This window comes from Phyllostomus hastatus, unplaced genomic scaffold (genome assembly GCF_019186645.2).
Source record: "Phyllostomus hastatus isolate PE091 unplaced genomic scaffold, TTU_PhHast_1.1 phas_contig_29, whole genome shotgun sequence".
NCBI lineage: Eukaryota > Metazoa > Chordata > Mammalia > Chiroptera > Phyllostomidae > Phyllostomus > Phyllostomus hastatus.
In genome coordinates, this window is record NW_025333835.1 from 1,328,265 (window position 1) to 1,348,385 (window position 20,121).

Here is a 20,121-nt window from a genome sequence, read left to right on the forward strand (position 1 = left end):
GGAAACAAAGATAACCAATAACCACTAGAGTGATTGAAATGGTAGTTTAAAATCTGCATGCACACATGCACATACGTACACACGCAGAATGATCCATTTCAGCCTCCTCATCACATGGACAAGTAAACTGACACCCTGTGAGGTTTCTTGTACCAATTCTCTAGTAGGCTGGAGGTAGTGATGGGTCAGGTAGTGATGGGTGGGATGGAAATCCAGAGTAAGTGGGTAGGTCCCAAGCACTCTAGTGACAACCCCACACTTTGAATTAGGACAATCAGCCCCTGCGCACTTTTCATGGCCATATCTTTTCTTTCCAGGTACCTCAAGGTGATGTAAAAGTAATTCTCTACCCCAATGAGAGGATATTCCAAATTCTCTTTCCTGATGGATCAGGCCAGATACAGTATCCACTGGAGCACATATGGCACCTAAAAAGTCTGTGATTCAGGGCTGGGGCATGGGTTCTACTAAGGCCTGCACCCTTGGCAGGGCTGTGCTTTTTCAAGGGGATCCCAAGGGACTGCTTGTGCCTTAACCATTTCCCAGTTATCCATCAGGAAACCTGGCTATGCTTATCCTCAGTACGAAAGAGAGTGAGTTCACATATATCATTCTGGAAGACAGTGAAGAAATGTGTGTTCAGGCACTTATCAATAACTCTGGCCATGCCACCTTCTATGATGAAAACAGAGAAATCTGGTAAGCTTGAGCCATGAGTCCCAAACACTTTTCCCCATGGAGAACCAGAAGCAGTATGGTTAAGGCTTGATATTTCTCTCTCTCTCTCTCTCTCTCTCTCCCCCTACCTCCCTCTCTCCTCTCTCTCTCTCTCCATTTGTGAATTCATTCATCTGACTCATACATATTGGAATGTAGACATGGGTATCATGATAGACCAGTAAGACAGGTCCCTGACCTCAGACAAGGAGCACTGTCCTTGTCCCACCAATGCTTTCCCCATGGTGAAACAGCAAATACAGATTCAATGCAACCACTTCTATTGGTTTCACCTCCTCTACATCTCTTGAGAGTCAAACCTCACAAGAACTATCCTAGAAACAGAATAATCCTCCTCTGTCCTGGAGGCCTCAGAGAGGAGGGTGTGGTGAGCGCTCTGAAGGCACATGTATTGTATTCAAAACTATAACTTCTAAATATTTCATTTTAACTGAACTTAGTTCTTAAGTTCCCATTTGTAGTAATGCTTGAAAACTTCATCTTACCAATTTAAGGTAATTCAGCCACTTCAGAATTTTTCCCCATCTCTTTGGGGTAAGTACTCTCTCTCTCCAGGCCTCCCTGATCCCCTTGCGCTCCAGGCAGACCTATGATGGGAAGTGCATGTTATCTTGCATCAATGTATACTTTCTTTCTTACTGTCAAAGACAAACTTTTTTCTTTTTAAGTTAAAGAAGGGGAGATTTTCACTCTCCAGGTCTTGGTTTTTAAGAATATTTTATCTGCTATGGGTTTTTTGATGCCTTTTCCTACCTGACTACTTTGTTCTCAGACATGTCTGCCCTCTCCAGAGGGCCCTTTATATAAAACTGATGTCTGAAAGTTTTTGGAAACTGGTGGAAAAAGGTGCTGGATACAAGAAGGACCAAGTAGTAAGGGCAAGAAACTCAGTCAATTATCCCAAATGGCATCTGACTACATATAAGTGGGCCTCTTCTCCTTAATGACACATATTTTTAGGGCCAAAAGAGACCTTGGGGAAATCTACTTTCACTTTCTTGATGAGAAAACCGAGGCTCAGAGAAGCCAATAGGTTATTTGCCCTGAACCATACATAAAATTACTGGCAAGAAGTTTTACACATTTTTGACTCAGCCTAAAATTAAGCATTTTTTAAAAATTATCAGATAAGGTTCATAAGAGAAATCACATCTTATCCCTGAATCTCAGCCCATCAGAACCCAAGGGGGCCCTGACTGGTGTGGCTCAGTGGAGCGCCAGCCTGTGAACCAAAGGGTCACTGGTTCAGTTCTCAGTCAGGTCACATGCCTGGGTTGTGGGTGGGATCCCCAGTGGGGGGCACAACAGGCAACCACACCATTGATGTTCCTCTCCCTCTCTTTTTCCCTCCCATTCCCTCTGTCTAAAAATAAATAAATAAAATCTTTTTTAAAAACCCAAGGGGAAGGATGGTGCTTAAAATTAGAGAAAGGCTGACCCACATACACACAGTCTAGATTGATTCTGTCAGGCTGGTATGCGGCTGGAGGTCTTCACCAGGTCAGCTGGTGTGGGACCCAGGCCAGTATGCCCTCCACTGGGCCTTCAAGGCTTCAGAAAGCAGCCAAGGCCCATGAACTGGCTGCAATGGCCCACCACTGCCCCATCTGCCAGGCATGGCTTCCTGGATGACCATAAGAAAAAGACAGGGACCCTGAAGGAAATACTTCCATCTTCTCATCAAAATCAACAGGAGCCACCTCTGGTCCTCCCCTCAGGTCAGGAGTGGATGGCTATTGTGCTGACTTCTCAGACTGTTGCTGGGACTCTAGGTCAGCCCCAACCTCAAGAGAAAATGGACCCAAGGTCCTGCCCTGAGGAACAGCAGTGGCCAGTGGTTCAATCTTTCTTCCCCAAAATAGCCTTGCTTCCAGGCACTAGCCTCATAGCCATTTCAGAGTCTATGAGTCCCAAACTTCTCATCTCCCATCTCTCTCCTTGAGACCTGCTGTTTTCTTGTCTTGAAGTTTTTCTGAAACTGCTAACCACCTCACCATTTATTGGTTCTCAAGAGTGGGAGACACACTAACTGCTTTCCCTTCTAATTCTGAGCTCCTCCTCTGCTGGAGAAAATGGGAAGCTGTCAGTGAAAGCTGATCACTTGGGCTCACAGTGAGCCCATAAATCTCTACAAATGGCTGTGCAGCATCCTGCCAATGGGGCCAAGGCCCAGGAGACCCCAAGGGTCCTCCACTCTTCCTCAACATGGCATGGCCCCTCTGTCCACCCACACTGAGCCCCTGCCTTTCTCTCCTTGCTCCCTAGCTGCCTCCACAGCAGGACAGCATGCCCCGCCCCCATAGTATCACTGTCATTTTTCTAGTCCTTCCTTTTGGGCACCAGAGGAGCAGGCAGTAGAGAAAGGGCAAAGCTACCACCTCTCACTCCCCTCAGCAGGTCCAGGCCTTTCTGCACACAGCTGGTGCACCGCTCACCTCTCAGCAGCCCTTCCACACTCAGCTGTACACAGGTGCTCAACTTTTGTGTCCTGTCTCCCCCAAAAGCAACCGCATCTTATCTGGGTCATACTCTACTTTGGCTTAACCCAAAGCAAAGCAGCAGGCACTTTAGGCAGAGACCTGGATGAGAGAACTGTCCTTGTATATCCCCCACACACCCATCACCCCCAAAAGGTCATACTATAGGGCAGAATGGGCCAAGCTTTTTCCCTCCCCAGGGGCAGCAGCACCAAATTAAACTGTGATCCTAGGAAAAGGTCCCCGAAGAAATTCATCATTAGAACCACAGTCCCACTGTCATGGGGAGAACAATTTTGTGGAAAAGACCCTTCTGCTTAGTCAGGGTCCACTGACTATAATCATTGCTAGAAATTTCCACAGCTGCTCCCCAGGTTCCAGCCCCATCTCTGCACCCTCAGTGCTGATGCTGACAGAGAGATCCTCCACTGCACCCCAGGCACTGGGAAGGATTTAGAGCCATGCTGTTTTAAGAACTAAATATTTCCTGGGTCCTTTTTCATTTCTGTCTCCTCCGGGAAAGGTAAACTTTCCTTTTCTGTCTCCTCGAGGAAAGGTAGACTTTTCCGAGGAAAAGCATACTTGTAGTTTGCTGGGTGTCTACAAACTAAACCTCAGCATCACCCTTAACCTCCAGGCTTGGGACTTGAGGAATCTCAGACCAGACCTCCCACCAGGCTTCAGGGCCCATATAGCGAGGGGACCCAGACCTGCCTGAACTCAGGGTCCTTTGAAGAGGTCTTTACACCCTCTGAGAGGAACCTCCAGATTCAGATACTTCTGTGTGTTCTAGATCCCACTTTCCTGAGGAAACCTTAGCCCACAGCTGGGTGCCCCCAGGCAGGGGCAGACCTCTAACCCCAAGGAGTGGGGAAGGCCTAGTGAGAAAACTCTGATAGGAGCCATCAAAAAGGGTTAGAGTTAAAGGATCTGCTCCCCCACAGGGTAAAAGAAAACTCCCCTCTCTGCCCTCTCCATCAATGATAATAAGAGCATTATAATGTTGACAGAATTATTGCTACATATAAGCATATAATCCTCACAACAACCCTATGAGTATAGTACTATTATTATCTGCATTTGGCAGTTGAAAATTGAGGCATAACAAAGTTAAATATCTGGCTCAAGATCACACAGATTGCAAGTGGCAGATCCAGGCTTTGAACCTGGAGACTCTGTCTCCAGCACCCACATTTTTAATTCCTCACGGGCATATAGCCTCTTGTCTAAGTAAAGAGAAGTGAGCTTGGCCAGGTGAGGCCCTGATGGTGAGGGCCTTAGGACTTCTGCACTTTCCTTGATGAACAATGGGAAATGATAGGAGAAACTAAGATTGGAAGTGACTAAGAGTTCTCCTGTTGGAGGTGAACAAGGCTGCACTTAGCTGGTCTCCCTCTCTGAACTGACCTACAAGGGCCCTGGACAGCCCAGAGGAGACCTGGCAGGTAGTCTGAGTAATCCAGGCTCCCTTGAACCCTACATCCTTCTGATTAACCCAGGTCTCAGCTCTCTTTCCTCTTCATTCAGTCCTCGAGAGAAGGTGCTCCCCCAACAGCACAGATTCTAGGGACAGCCCTGGTGGGATTCAAAAGCAGAGGCCAGGGACAGAGGGATACAATGGGTTTAAAAGGCCAAGAAAGGATGGCTCATGAATGAGTAGGGCCTGGGCTGGGTCAGGGAGAAGGCCATCCACCACTCATTCATCCAGCACCTATTCATGTGGGTGCCAGGCAGCAGGAACTCACCAGGCAACCAGATGGCACATGGCCCTTGCCCTCCAGGACCACGTTTTACACTTACATTTTAGTAAGGAAAAACAGATGATAAACAAGTACAGTTGATTCTCATTGCTCAAGATAGTTCTGTACTATAAAGTTTCCATGAACACTGAATTAGTGAACACTGAATTAGTGAACACTGAACTCACTGCTCCTGGGGGAAATGTGTGTGTGTGTTTTTCACATAGAATCACAAACATGAGCAGGGGGTGAAAATTGGAGGTATCTGATGCACACACTTCCAGCTGAGGCTGAACAAGGTGACTCTGCCTCCCAGAGGGTGGAGACAGGAGGGCACTGTAGCACAGGAAACCGCAGCTCTGGGGCCAGGTAGAATCTACCAGGATGGGTTTGCTTTTAGATTTAAGATTATCTATGTGAGATATATATATATTTCTCCTAGGAACAATGGGTTTAGTATTCACTAAGCATTCAAGGCCTTTTATAGATCCTAACTACATACTTGCAAATAACGAGAATCAACTGTATGTGTTAGTAAATTATATGGAGGAAACTAACAAGGGGAAAAGATAGTGATATAGGGACCAGAGAGGCTGGTCAGGACAGGGCCTCTCTGAGTAGGTAATACTGGAGCCGAGACCTGAAGGATAATCAGGAGCCAACCATGCCACCAAGGTGGGGGGTCCGAGGAAGCAACATGGCAAAGCCCTGAGAAGGTGACAAGCACACAGGCCCCTGGACTGAAAGGAGAGAGTGGGAGGAAGGGGCCAGGCACAAGTCCCACATGGCAGGGCTGAAGAGCTGCACCTAATCTTGGGCCTCCTTCCTGGGCAGAATTTCTTCAACCTGCCAAGACCTGTGGGAGCCTGCAGCCTGTTTGTGGGCAAAGGTTGAAACAAGAAAAGGAAAGAGAGCGAGGGAGAGAGCCTGTGTTGCCACAGGAGAGGCTGTGACAGTCATCCCACAACCAAGTGCTCTGATTACCTGATGGGACTTCTTAATCTAGGTTGAACCTGAGCCAAAACCTGGGCTACTATTTTGCCAAAGGCAAACCACAGAAGGCCTGGAACTGGTGGAATCTGAACCTCCATGTCCACGCGCCCCCTCTCCAGTCTATCTCCTTAAATATCAACCAGTACATCAAGGTACAAATCAGGAGCCAAGATAAGATCATCTTCCACTTCATCCACCAAACAAAGCACATTCGCTTAAACCTGGGCACCAAGTACAAGGTAAGATCTCAGCACCCCTAACCTCTGCCCACCTGCACGCAGGCCACTGCTGCTTAGACTGGTCCAAGCCATAAGCCCCTAGGCCATGTTCTGCATGACTCCAACCCACAGAAAACAAGGCCACCTCCATTAACCTGCTGCTTAATGTACACAGAGACATTCATTTCACTTCCCAACACCGTGACATTTTGCTCTGAGGAAACTGACAGCCTCAAATTGCTTAGCTATAAGCCAGATCCCAGTCACCCCCCAAAAAGGTAACGTGTTATCTTGCCTGACACTCACTACAACTGTGTCAAATGGCAGGGCCAGAAACAAAGGGGAAATCTGTGTCCCCAACCCTGCTGTTGGTGTCCTCTTCTCTCCTCCCCAAACTTGCTCATCTCAAAACAAATGACCACCTGGAAGTTCAAGGTCCTTTGCCTAGGCCAGACAAGACATCACAAAAGACTGTTAGTTTCCTTGGGCTGCTGTAACAAATTATCACAAACTATGGGGTTAAAACAACAGAAATTTATTCTCTCACAGTTCTTGAGGCTAGAAGTTTAAAATCAAAGTGTCAACAAGACCACATTCCTCAAGGCTCTCAGGGAGAGTCCTTCCTTGTCTCTCCAGCTTCTGGTGGCTCTAGGCATTCCTCAGCCAGCAGAAGCCTCACTCCAACCTCTGCCTCTGTCTTCACATGGCCTTCTCCTCTGAGACTCTGTGTATCAAATCTCCCTCTCCTTTCTCTTATAAGGACACCAGACACTGATTGGGTGTAGGGCCTACCCTAAGTCCTTATACAAGATTCTTAATTACATCTGCATAAAGTCTATTTCCAAATATGGTTACATTCACAGGTTACTGGGGATTAGGACTTGGACATGTCTTTTGGGGGCCACAATTCAACCCACTACAAATGGTGACCCCAGGCCGTAGAATGCTCACTGTTGAGAGGGCAGAAGATAGGCTACTGAGACCCTTCCTGAGGACTAGACTCAAGGAGAGGAATAAGGCAAACCCCAGAAGGGCCAGAACTGCTGGGACCTGAACCTCTGTGTCCACACACCCCTAGTCCAGTCTATCTCCTTAGCCACCCATTGAGATCCACTAAGACCCTGTCCCTGGGCCAGCTCCCCTCCCCTATTCCACAGAAGGTTGTTTACAGACCCACCAGAGAGGCACTTAAGGCCCCCAAAGGTAGGGCTGCCTGGGAGACGGACAAAGGGACATGACTCTCAGGAAGAGAGCCAGACAGAGAAGTGGGTTGAAGGAGGAAAGAGGCAAATTGCAGACCCAAGCAAAATTAAGCTCTATGAATATTATTTGAAATGAGAAGAGGGAATATGGTAGGCATAGGGTGATCAGCCAACCCAGTTTTCCCAGGACTGAGAGGTTTTCCAAGACATGAGACTGTGAAAGCTAAAATTGAGACAGTTCCAAGCAGATCCAAACCTTGGTCACCCTAGGTTCCCTCGCCTGGGAAGGCCTACTATTTTACAAGCTAAATAATGAAGTCTCAACCTTCTTACCTTCCCTGGGTTTCCCAGAGCAGCCAATCCAGGAAAGAGATGACGAATACTCATAATCTACACCAAGTCTTCTATTTGCCGCTGCACAGAGGTGACTAGCTAAGAGGGGGGCAGCTGGAGTGGAGTCAGCATGATGACCTGGGCCACTGGCCTTCAAAAAACAGTGGGATTCCACTGAAGGAGCAGGGGCAGCAAAGGAAATTGATGCCCAAAAGGGGGATGAATAACTGACGTGGTCAGTCTGGTGCCAGTGGAGGGTGGGCCCCAAATGAAAAAAATGTGACTCATCAGCAGGGGCCACCCAGGCCTGGCAGCAGGGTGCCCTGAGAACATGTCAGCCCCTCATCTTCCTGTGTGATACCAGGCAGGCCTCTTGCCCTTTCTGAGCCTGTTGCCATTTATAAAATGAAAACATTGTTGCAAGGCTTTAATAAGAGATGCTTTATGTGAAAGCATTTTTTAAACTGGCTACTTCATAGAAATAGAACATATTGATATGATCCTTTATTATTCCCCCCAACTCCAGGACACCTTTTGCTCACCTTCTGTAGCTACAAACTAAGGCAGAGCTAGAGTAGAGGTGGCCTCACTGGGTGCTGCCTCATCTCAGCACAACCCAGATACACTCTAAGGGAGCCCAAGTGGAAGTAGGGCTCACCTGCTGACGCTTCAGACAATCTCCTGGCTCTGGCAGCGCCTGTGTGATAGGGAATCCATGTGGAGAAGCCAAATGCCCCCAGGAGGGCACAATCTTTGGAAGGCAGGTCACAGCAGGGCTCAGGAGCTGGTACCCTTTGGCCTGGGTTCAGGCTGGGGTATGCCCACTAGAACAGGTTCAGTGAGTGTGCTTGGGAAGCAGCAGAAAGGTTGCTGGAGGCAGGGCTGGGAGCACAGATTTGCCCTAAAGAGGGAAGTTTCCGGATAAGACTCAATTCCAGCCAGGGGGCCCTAATCCTGGGGTGGGGGGAGCACGGTGCTGGTGCATACATCCTCACCTAGCCTTCCATGAATTCCCGCAGTTCATACTCCCAGAGATGCTGAGTGAAATGAAGACGAAAGCAATCCTGGAGGTGGAATTCAGTTCAACGGCTCGAAAAATCCAGATCCTTCTGGGGAAAATGAGCAGGATCTTGAATTTCCTGACCATCTGTGATTTGGAAAACTTCTTAGAAGGCACCAAGATCTTGCCAATTGATGAAGTCCCAACCTTCTTACCTGCCCTGGATCTGCTGGACAACATGGGTCTGAGGGGAACATCTTCCCTCCCAGACTAAGGCAGTCGCCACACTGTCCCAGGGCTCCTCCAGCACCAGCTGAGTGTCGCTGGGAGATGAAGGCATCAGGAGTGCCAAGGAAGACCCAAAGTCTCATTTATGTCTTTTGAGAGTTGTTTTATAATTTGGGGCCTGTCATACATAGCAACCTGGTTTGAAAAAGAAAAGTCTTTTGAGGTTCTGACAGAATCTGCGGCTGGGGACAGAAAGACTTAATATTCAGCCCTGACCTGACAGCATTAGAAGCAAAATATTTCAGTAGGCAATATATGTCCACACCTGTCCTGCTCGCTCCTACCAGTCACTGAAATGCAGAAGTTCTTTTTGTGACCTTCCTGTACTTGGGATGACTTAGGACATAGACTGTTTCAAAGTCTAGCTCTGTTGAGTGTTTGCTGTGTGAACCTTGGGCAAGTAGCTTTATGCCTCAGTTTCCTTATCTGTAAAATAGGTCTAGAAATAGTAGCTCTCACTAACCCTGACCTCATCACAACCCGTTCCTCTCCCCACAATCAGGGAAAAGGGAAACCTAGACAGCAAACCAACACCAGCCTGCAGCAGGTCACCCAAAGCAGGAGGCAACTGAAGCCCAAAAGGACCCAGAGTAACCCCCCTCCAAGAGCTGGAACCATTTTAGTCACTGGTAATAGTCACCGACTCAAGTAGGTGAAACAAAATGGGAACTGTGTAATCTGGATGTAAGATACAATGGGTCTCAGAAAGGACTGGAGCATGGAAGGGCCTCCAGAAGCCAGGAGACTTTCATTCTCATCTCTGTGACACTCTCATCTTGTCCTGGAGACATGTTTTCTACACACCTCATTTCACATGACTTTGTCTCCTAATCTCTCTCAAAACACCTCAGTGGTCTCTGATTGGCCTCGCTGATTAGATACAATGCAGGGTGGTAAGGGAGGGTAGGGTTATGTCTTGTAAACATAGCTCCTAGTTGGTGCCTGAGCATAGGGAGGGGGTGGTGGTTTCTAGAATAGGGGAGCTCAGGAGCTGGGCAGTGTGTCTTTTCAATCCCTTGGACACACCAAATTTCCCAGGGTGATCTCAACCACAGCCTAAAACGAGACAGGAAACCCCTTCTCGCAATTAGCCCTTCTCTGCTGTGAACAGTAACGCCCAAGCCCACCTTCCTGGCCCTGATCTCCTGCTGACCTCAAACTGCCTGCCTCCCATGCTTTGACATCATCCCAAGCCATAAGACTGAGCAGCTGAGGTGGGACTAGGGCAGTAAGGCCCAGCAGAGTGTTACACAGTCACTTCCACTATCTGAGTCTCACACCTTGTTGATGAGTAGTATCATCAGCTAAAAGTGCAGATTAGAATTGATAAACAGCCCAAATTAGTTCATTTTCATTTCTAGGAGAAGCACCTTTTCTTGCCAAGTCACTGAAGATAAATGGGATAAATGGCCACTGGAGAAGTGTACCTGTACAGGTTGACCTCAGCATTACAGTGTCTTGTTCACTCTGCACCTCTGCTCAGTATGCACAGAAGCCTCTTCCCTTACTAGGCACTAGAGAAAAGGCTCCCGAGTCACACTTGGCAACAAAACAAATCTTTCCACACTAGCAGCCTTGTCTTGGAACCAGGCCAGATGCTTCTCCCAGCACTGAAGGCCATGGGGCTGAAAGCGTGTGTGCCCTGGAATCAGACAGCGCTGGGTTAGTCTTGGCACTACTGTTTGCTAGCTGTGGCAAGGTAGTGAGCCCCTCTATGACTCAGTTTCCTCGCCTGTAACAGGATGCATTATGGTGAAGGTTAAAGGAGCTGGTGTTGGTCAAGCCCGCAGCATGGTGCTGAATGGGTGTGCACTCTTAATATTATCAGCCAGTGCCTCTCCTTGGTCTTCCTCCTTTCACAAAACCTGAAAACCTGATTCCATTAATGCAGAGGTTGTACACAGGTAGCTTTGCAGAGGCATTTTGTTTGGTCAGCCTCGTTTTAAAATGTTTTGTTGCCAACATTTAATAGATGGAAGAATTCCAACTTCTCTTTAACTGCTGCTCTCAAAGCCTGGACAGAATAACATGGACTCAGAGACTATTTTCATAAGGAAGAGTGAACTACCTCACAGGCTATGAAGGAAATGATTCAAGTAGCCAACCAGATGGTCAGGACCTATACCAATCCAGGTCCCACCTCTGTATCAGTTTGTTTGGGCTGCTGTCACAAACGACCACACACTGAGCAGCTTAAACAAGAGAAACTTACAGTCTGGAAGCTAGAAGTCCAAAATCAAGGGCTTCCCTCTAAGGTACCAGGGACAGCCCCTGTCCCAGCTTCTAGTGGTTCCTTGGCTTCCAGGCTTCACATGAAATTCTCTGTGTGTGAATGTCTGTGTCCAATTTTCACTAGTCATATGGATGAGAGTCATAATGGATCAGGGCCCACCCTACCCCAGTATGGCCTTGTCTTCACTAGTAATTCCATCTGCAACAACCCTAATCCAAATAAGGTCACAATCTGTGGTACTGGGGATCTGCGCTCAGGGGGATTACAGACTGGGGCTGAGACACAAGCCAACAGCAAAACAATGAAAGTGTTGGTTTGTGAAGGAACACAGTAGAAGGAGAAGAGTCCCCTGGGGGAGACGAGAGGGGTCACAGAGAGCCTCTCTGAGAGGGTACCCTTTGAGCCAGAGCTGAAGAATAAAATGGAGACGGGGTGGGGCATTCTGGGAGTCAGAAGGAAAGGCAAGAGTCTGTGCAGAACAGAGAGAGTGAGCACCTAGGACAGACATAAAAATGATGGCCTTTGGAGGTACGTAGGAGAGTATCTTTTTCTAGCTGCACAACCCCCAGCCCCCTTCCTTTATGGAGGAAATCATCTTTGTGAGTATTTACTAGTGGGCAGCAGTGCCCTACTTGCCACGACAGACACTAAAAGACATCACTAAAAACTTCGTATCAGTCAAGGTATCCTATCAGTCAAGTAAAGATATTTCAAAATTCCAAACAAGGACATTGAAAACAAGGGCCTTGACTCAGACAACAGCATTGGAAACACAGAAGGGGAAGAAATAAAGAACTATGTAGGACAGGAAATAGGTAGGACTAGATAGCACTAGGACAGGGTAGGGAAGGCTACATGACTTGGGCAACAGAGTGGATTCTTTCATTCATTCAGCAAATGGTAAGTACCTACTACAGGCACTGTTCCAGGCTCTAAGTATTCGGCAACAAACAAAACGAAGGTCCCCTCCGTGCAGTTTAGTCTGGGCTGGAGGAAGACAACAAAAACATATAAGCAAAATATTTCATGTGTCATATGAAGACAAGTAAGCCACATGAGGGCAATAAAAATTGCTAGGGATTAGGGGTCCCTAAAGTATATATACAGCAGGTTTTGTACTAGAAAATTATTTGTTGTGGGAGACTGTCCTGTGCACTGTAAGATATTTAGCAGTTCTGGTTGACTTCTAGGAGCCAGTAATACCCCCACATAGACTAGTCATAACAACCAAAAATATCTTCAGACGTTGCCTTGTCCCATCGTGGGGGGCAAGGGAAGGTCATTCCTTGCTGAGAACTACTGCTGTTAGGTCAGGTTTGGGTTTGTTTTATGTCCCAGTATATGTCTACCTTGAAAAATGTTTCATGTACTTGCAAAGAATATATTCTGCTATTGTTAGGTATTCTGAATTTAATGAGGAAACTCAAGCACATCCAGACTGTGGTTTATTCTATAACAAGGTTACACTTAAATAAAATGCAATGCCACGAAAAAAAGCAAACAAAACCTTAAGAGCTGTCAAAATTAAAGGGGCTAAAGAGCCCTGGCCAGTGTGGTTCAGTTGGTTGGAGCGTTGTCCAGTAAACCAAAAGGCTGTAGGTTTGATTCCCCATCAGTGCAATCAAACTTATGCTTTCTACTTAGCTGTTTCCATAAAGTCAGGGAGTGTCCGAGAGGCAACCAATCGATGTTTCTCTCTCACATCGATGTTTCTCTCCATCTCTCCTCCCTTCCTGTTTCTAAAACATCAATAAGCATGTCCTCACTTGATGAAAAGAGAGGAGAGGAAGGCAAAGCAAGGCAGACCTAGTTAAAATCTGCATTTAAAAAAAAAAAATAAAAGGGGCTAAAAAGACACAACCACCAGGTAAAATGTCTAAGCTTTGATAGAAGCTATGATACATTTTGGGGGTAATTGAAGAATCTAAAATATTAACTACATATTAGATATTACTGAAATTTTTATGTATGAGCGTTGTATTAAAGTTATGTAGGAGAATGTCCTTAGTGTTTGTATATGTAAAAGTATTTCAGGATAAAATGTCACGATGTCTTCAACTTACTTTCAAATCATTTATGTATGTACATACACTGATATTAAAACCCACTTGATTAAAAATGTGTGAAAGAGTCTGATTTTGTAAGAAAAATTATTTTAGAATATACACAGAAAAATGCAGAAGGTATATGCCAAACATTTAATAGTAGTTTACCTTTCTGGGTTCATTTATGAAAGACTTTCACATTTTATGTTAAAATTCAAATACTACAGAAATGTCTAAGAGTTAACATTTTTTATAATCAGAAAAAAATTTTAAAACCTTTTACTTCTAAAAGAAAAAATATATATTCATCAGATCACTATTTACTGGGTGCCACTATTCTCAAGTTTACAGCAGCTGCTGGGCTGGGTGCTGAGAAGGGTCAGACAGACAAGCTAATTAGAAGAGTGCTCCAGAAAGGAAGCAATGAAGTTAGCTCCTCCTTTTGAGTAATGTTCTCTTATCAACATCCCTGGGTTCCTTTAATGAACAGCCCCTTTTGACAAACTAAGGCTGGCTATTCTTTCCCACTGGCAAGGTTATAGCAGAGGAAGACTGAAAGATATGGAGTTGTTAAAACAGGGAGAGAAAAATATAAATTTGTTTTTATTGCTACTTCACTAACACTAAATTTCAACACAACTATTTGTGCTGACAGTACTCAGGAAATTGGCAGTTTAGTAAACAAACAAAAAAATTAAATTCTTTCAACTAGTGGGGCATTAAGATACCTCAGAAGTGTCTTTCCACAGTAATTATCTTGCTAAAAGAATCCACAGTGCAAGTAAAACTGGAGCAATCTGAGTAAGATTGGTAGAGTGCACCAATGTCAATATCCTGATTATCAAAATGTGATACAGTCTGCAAGATGTTACCACTGGAAGAAACTAAAGGAAGGTATAAAGGATCTCTCTGTATTCTTTCTTACAACTGCATATAAATCTACAAGTTGGAACAATAAAAATCTCATTTAAATTTTTTTAAAAAAGAATCCACACACATAACAGACATATGAAGACAAAGTAGGAAGCAAAAATCTTTATTTTTAAAAAAATTCACATTTTTAAAAACAGCAATTTCTAGCCAAATAATATAAAGGCTCTTAAATTATTTAAAAGTATGTACACTCTTTACATGAGTAAACACTTGAAACTGTACAGATTTAAACAAATATTAATTTAGCAAATAAGTTGGACCACTATCACCTACTCAGCATTTTGTAAGGTATTTGCGTGTTTCAGAAATAAAAGATTCAACACAAGACCAAGTGCTGTCAAACACTTCTCCTTAAGAACACACTCTGCTCTGTACACCAAATTAAATCAATCATACTATAGTACAATAATCATGCCCTCATTTCTTTGGAAAGGCTTTTTAAAAATCAAATATACAATATAATACACAAAAATGGGTATTTTACAGTTTATTTCATTAAACTTGTATTTTAAATACTAGGTGGAAGTAAATCCAATCTTTTTATTTCATTTGTTTCATGTCAATGAATGAATATAAACCCTCTTTACCTTCTACCTTCCCAAAATAGAGTATTAAGCTCTATTAAACAACATCCAACACCAATTTAAAGTGAGCTGAAAGCAAGTGACCTGTTTAAAATGACAGACATGTAACCTATCTACACACTCAGGGTCTGGTTTAAGGGGATGAGAAAAGCTGCAAGTCACCTAGAATGAGGTCTGCTGGCTACATTCCAGAACACTCACCAATGTTCCATCTCTAGGTTAGTGTTGGAATAACTCAAAATTCCTTTTGAACCAAAAACCAAGCTACATTTTCTATGACGTCAATGGCAAAACCAACCCCATAAGGAAATAGCTATTTGTAGGACAACTCACAGAAGTGAATAATTTATTTGGTGATCCCTGATATAGTGTGGCAGGTTTTAGGGGTGGGCCATCTTCACCCTCCTTGTCTTTGTTAGTAAAACTTACTCACTGTAGCAGGCACACAGCATAGCCATTGAATATACAGGACTTGAAAGTGTTTGCTCTTCAAAGAACTACTAAAACTGAAGGCAGTGTACAGAAGGCTGGCAACCCTGACCTTCACACAGGAGATACATTAGTCATCAGGTTTCCTTCTCTCCTTTATGTACCAGATTAACACTGGTACTTAACTGGTACTTCTCAATTACAAATGCCAACTGCAGCACCATGAAGATTCTTACTAAAGACACCACCTGTGAAGAGAATGTAGCTTCCTGTTCTTGAACATTCTATACCTAAGCAATCCAAGGAATACAGATACTGTATCTGTATATCTGGGAATACAGTATCTGTATTCCTTGGGAACCTTACATGAGGTCCTTGCATCTTGGAACTAACTCACATCGAGAACACAGGAAAAAGGGGTTGGGGGAAGTAGAAGAAGGCAAAAGGGGAATAAATGGTGACAAAAAGGGACCTGACTTTGGGTGGTGAGAACACAATGCAGTGTATAGATATATTATAGAATTGTATACTTGAAACCTGTTATTAACCAATGTCACCCCAATATATTCAAACAATAATAAAAAAAATTTTAAAGACACAGGAAGATAACACCCTGAATTCCCAGGAAACCAGAATGTGTTCTCAGAAGCATCCAATCTACTCCAAACTAAACTTCAAAGTGATAGGAGAAACATTACATTGAGTGTAGAAATAACATTTCTGGAAGTAAAAAGTCACTGTGGAATGCTTGCTCAGTGGTTAGAAGTGTTGCAGTGTTGTATACTTTAACAAACCTTACTCGAGAAGCTTTCTAATTAACTGTGTTTCCATAAAAATTCTTCTCTGCTCTACCTACTGCAACTTATTTTCATTGCACATCTTTTGCTAAGAACCATCTCGCTGCATGCTCACCTAAGTTACCTCTTAAAAACGTACATTTCTTGAAACCATTTAATGATGCAGTTATTGCTGCTCATACATTAATCTTTGGCATTTTGATGTTTTAAAATCGAAACACCAATTTTTAAACACTCTCCTTATATTTCATTCTGCAGTCAGCAATGAGTAGCACACTTGTGTGGTTCTCAGGGACATTCCTACGCACAATTCCTCAAGTGTCCTGCAGGTCTCATGACCTTTCAGCCACTCCTGCCAGACAATTTTCAAGCACTGCCCGACTGGCCTGGCCTGGTTATTTACAAGCTGACAGCAGGAGGTTCACCTGAAAAGCAACGTGAAAAGCTACGTTAGTTCTGCTGTGGAATACCATAAGAAAAGTTGTTTATCTTCAAACATAAAATAAGAGGAAAAGACTTAGATTTTTAAGAGACCAGGAAACATGGCATAAACTGGACCCACAGTGCTGATCTGATTTCCAAAGCTGCCACTGGGCACTGAGTTTCATGGAGGCCTGTGAAAGTTAGTTACTACACTCCATTATGTAATCTAGATCCTCAAGTCATCTGGAATCCAATGAAGATAACAGAAAAAAACTATATACCAACACAGATAAGGGACAGAAATACATCTAAATGATCAATTTCACCTTTTTCTATGCAGTGTGTTTTGAGAAAAGTTGTAAGTCAGTCAAATTTTTCAATGACTCTTAAAAGCATAAGAACAGGCATGACAAGTGAATTTCAGCTCACACGCTCTTACTGAACCCAGGACCACCCTGCCCACTCTATAGAGAAGTTGTGACACAGAGCTGGCCAGAAAACCAGAGCAACCCACCATGGTGACAAGGGTGGGGAAAATGTCAGTCTGCACACCACAAATTGTCACCCAGGCCTTAGCAAGATTTGCAGTTAAATAAAAATGACAGTTAGCCCTTCTATAAAGTACAAACCATTTTGATAACAAAAATAACCACCTCATAACCTCTTTTATCAATTTATACTTCCAGTGAGAGGGACACAAAATCACCTTTGTTTTTCCTGGCCAAAACACAAAACCTAGATCTAGTGATGAGAAAAAAGACAACTCCAAACTGAGGACATTCTACAAAATAACTGGCCTGTCAAGGTAAAGAAAGCCCAAAAAAGGCTGTAGAGATGCTCCCAGAGTAAAAGGAACTACAGAGATGTGACACTTTAGCAAGCTCCAGGACTGGATCCTGGCCTGGGGAAACGTATCGACCTGTAAAGGACGCTACTGGGAAAATTGAGGAAATTTCAATATAGACTGTCGATCAGATAACAGTGACAATGTTACACTTTCTGTTTAGACAATTGTGCTGGAGTAGATTAAGAGAATTCCTTGTTCTCAGGAAGTACACTGAAATATTTCTAAGGAGTGGGGCACAAGTGTCTCCCAACTTCCTTTCAAATAACTTAAAAGAAGGGCAGGGAGGGAGAGGAAAGGGAGAAAGGAACAACGATAAAACAAATGGTGCAAACAACTGGGTCCAGTACCTTATTACCATGCCTGCATTTTTCTCTAAGTTTGAAATTGTAACAAAATTAAGTTACAAAAATATCTGTTCAGATGATCCTTATGATGGGGTTATGTCCTGATAAACCCACTGGAAGTTGAAAATACTGTAAGTCAAAATGCACTTGATACACCTAATCTACCAAACATCACAGCTAGCCTAATTTACCTTAAACATGTTCAGAACACATTACCTTACAGTGGGAAAATCATCTAATACAATGAACACAGAATAGAGTATCGGTTTTTTCCCCTTGTGATCTGGGACCTGTCGCTCACCACCCTGACCAGCATCATGAGAGAGTACTGTACCACGTATCTCTAGCCCAGGAAAAGAGTGCAATACAAAATTCCAAGTATAGGGTCCTGGTCAAGATGGCGGTGTCGGTAAACATAGCTCGCCTCCTCACACCACATCAAAATTAAAACTATAGAACAACCATCAGAAATTGAGCTGAATGAAGTCCTACAACTATGAAATTAAGGAAGAAACCATATCAAGACCAACAGGAGGGGCAGAGACACAGCACAGGCTGGTCCCACAACCACATATGGGGGATAAAAATCAAGAGGGATATCTCAGGGAGTCCCAGCCCCACACCAGGTCCCCTGGCCCAGGGATTCAATGCCAGGAATATAAGTCTTCATAACACCAGCTGTAAAAACCAGTGAGGACTGAGGCTGTGGAAGACCAACTTTTAGAGTCCCAAGTAATCCTCTTAAAGGACCCATGCATAGACTCACTCCAATTCACTCCCTCTACGCTACTGTGCAGGGGCAGCAGCTTGTAAGGCACCAAAGACATATGTGGAGGAAGTCAACTTTCTGGCATCAGGGGGAGAACTGAGAAGCAGCTTTCTCTCAGACAGAAGTGCTGTCAGAGACCACTGTTCCTTTTCTGAGCCCTCCCCACAATAAAGCCACAAAGCCAGCAGGGTATGTGAGACTCCATCAGCCTGGCTTACACTGTTTGCCCCACGCTGGTGATTCCGGAGACTTTGCCCCACCCAATTTTCATACACCACCCAAGCTGTTCCCAGTGGCTTTTCCATACAAATGGTTTCTCTTGGCTCATGCTTCAGATTTTACTAAATTCTCTCAAACAAGCAGCATCTAACTTCAGCAAATCTTGCACCTCTAAGTTACCCCAGGCCTCACACTAGCAGCAACCAGCCTTGGTTCACAGCATGGCCTCACCTGGACACCTCCAAGCCCAGCACAAGAAGCAGTCACTCACAGATCACTTTGTAGATTGTGCTATGTAACACTGGACAAAATATAGGTCATGGCTGACCTTGGACATGCCAACAACAATCAAGACTCAACTACAAGAGAAAGGTGAACACATCCCACAGTGAGCACACCATGAGCACCCAGTTTGGGTGATATGGGAGACTGTGCCACTACATGACACCTACTATTAGGCCATGCTACCAAAACAGGGAGTCATAGCAGCTCTACCTAATAAATAGAAACAAACACAGTGAGGCTGCCAAAATGAGGAGACAAAGAAACATGGCCCGAAAGAAAGAACAGATCAAAACTCCAGAAAAATAACTAAACAAAAGGGAGATAAACAATCAATCTATCAGATACACAGTTGAAAACTATGGTTATAAGGATGCTCAAGGAACTTAGTGAGCACCTCAACAGTGTAAAGGAGATCCAGTCAGAAATAAAGGATACATTAATTGAAATATAGAACAATTTACAAGGAATCAATAGTAGAAGTGTTGAAGCCAATAATCAAATCAGTGATTTGGAATATAGGGAAGCAAAACACAACCAGTCAGAACAGCTAGAGAAACAATAATACAAGAAAAAAAAATGAGGCTATTGTAAGGAGCCTGTGAGACAACTTCAAGCATATCAACATTCACATCATGGAGGTGCTGGAAAAAAAGAAAGGAAGAAATTGGAAATCTATTTGAAAAAATGATGACAGAACATCCCTAACTGGGTGAAGGAAATAGACATACAAGTCCAGGAAGCACAGAGATGCCCAAACAAGACGGATCCAAAGAGGCCCAAACCGAGATACATCATAATTAAAATGCCAAAGGTTAAAGACAAAGAGAGAATCTTCTAAGCAGGAAGAAAAAAGTGGTAAGCTACCTACAAGGGAGCTCCCATAAGACCATCAGCTGACTTCTCAAAAGAAACTTTGCAGGCTAGAAGGGACTGGCAAGAAATATTCAAAGTGATGTAAAGCAGGGACTTACAAACCAAGAGTATTCCACCCAGCAAAGCTATCATTTAAAACTGAATGACAGATAAGAGCTTCCCAAGCAAGAAAAAGCTAAAGGAGTTCATCACCACCAAAACAGTGTATGAAATGTTAAAGGGTCTTCTTTAAGAAGATCAAAACTATAAACAATAAAATGACAATGCATATCTATTGAGTGTTGATAAACAAACAAGCAGAACAGTAATAGAATCATAGATACAGACAAAGTTTTGATGGTTGCCAAATGGG

At 44.1% G+C, this 20,121-nt stretch overlaps 2 protein-coding genes across 2 annotated transcripts in view; one reads left to right on the top strand and one right to left on the bottom strand.

Moving 5' to 3' along the window:
* Positions 1-8,974, top strand: part of ERICH6B (glutamate rich 6B) — a 63,488-nt gene extending 54,514 nt beyond the window's left edge. The window contains exons 8-11 of the mRNA XM_045838926.1: positions 318-403; positions 547-699; positions 5,961-6,186; positions 8,720-8,974. Coding sequence (XP_045694882.1) covers positions 318-403; positions 547-699; positions 5,961-6,186; positions 8,720-8,974 — 720 coding nt within the window. The remainder of the gene's footprint in view (positions 1-317; positions 404-546; positions 700-5,960; positions 6,187-8,719) is intronic.
* A 5,312-nt stretch (positions 8,975-14,286) lies between these two features.
* COG3 (component of oligomeric golgi complex 3) overlaps positions 14,287-20,121 on the bottom strand; it is an 85,130-nt gene continuing 79,295 nt past the window's right edge. Inside the window, exon 23 of the mRNA XM_045839112.1 lies at positions 14,287-16,434. Coding sequence (XP_045695068.1) covers positions 16,405-16,434 — 30 coding nt within the window. The 3' untranslated portion in view covers positions 14,287-16,404. The remainder of the gene's footprint in view (positions 16,435-20,121) is intronic.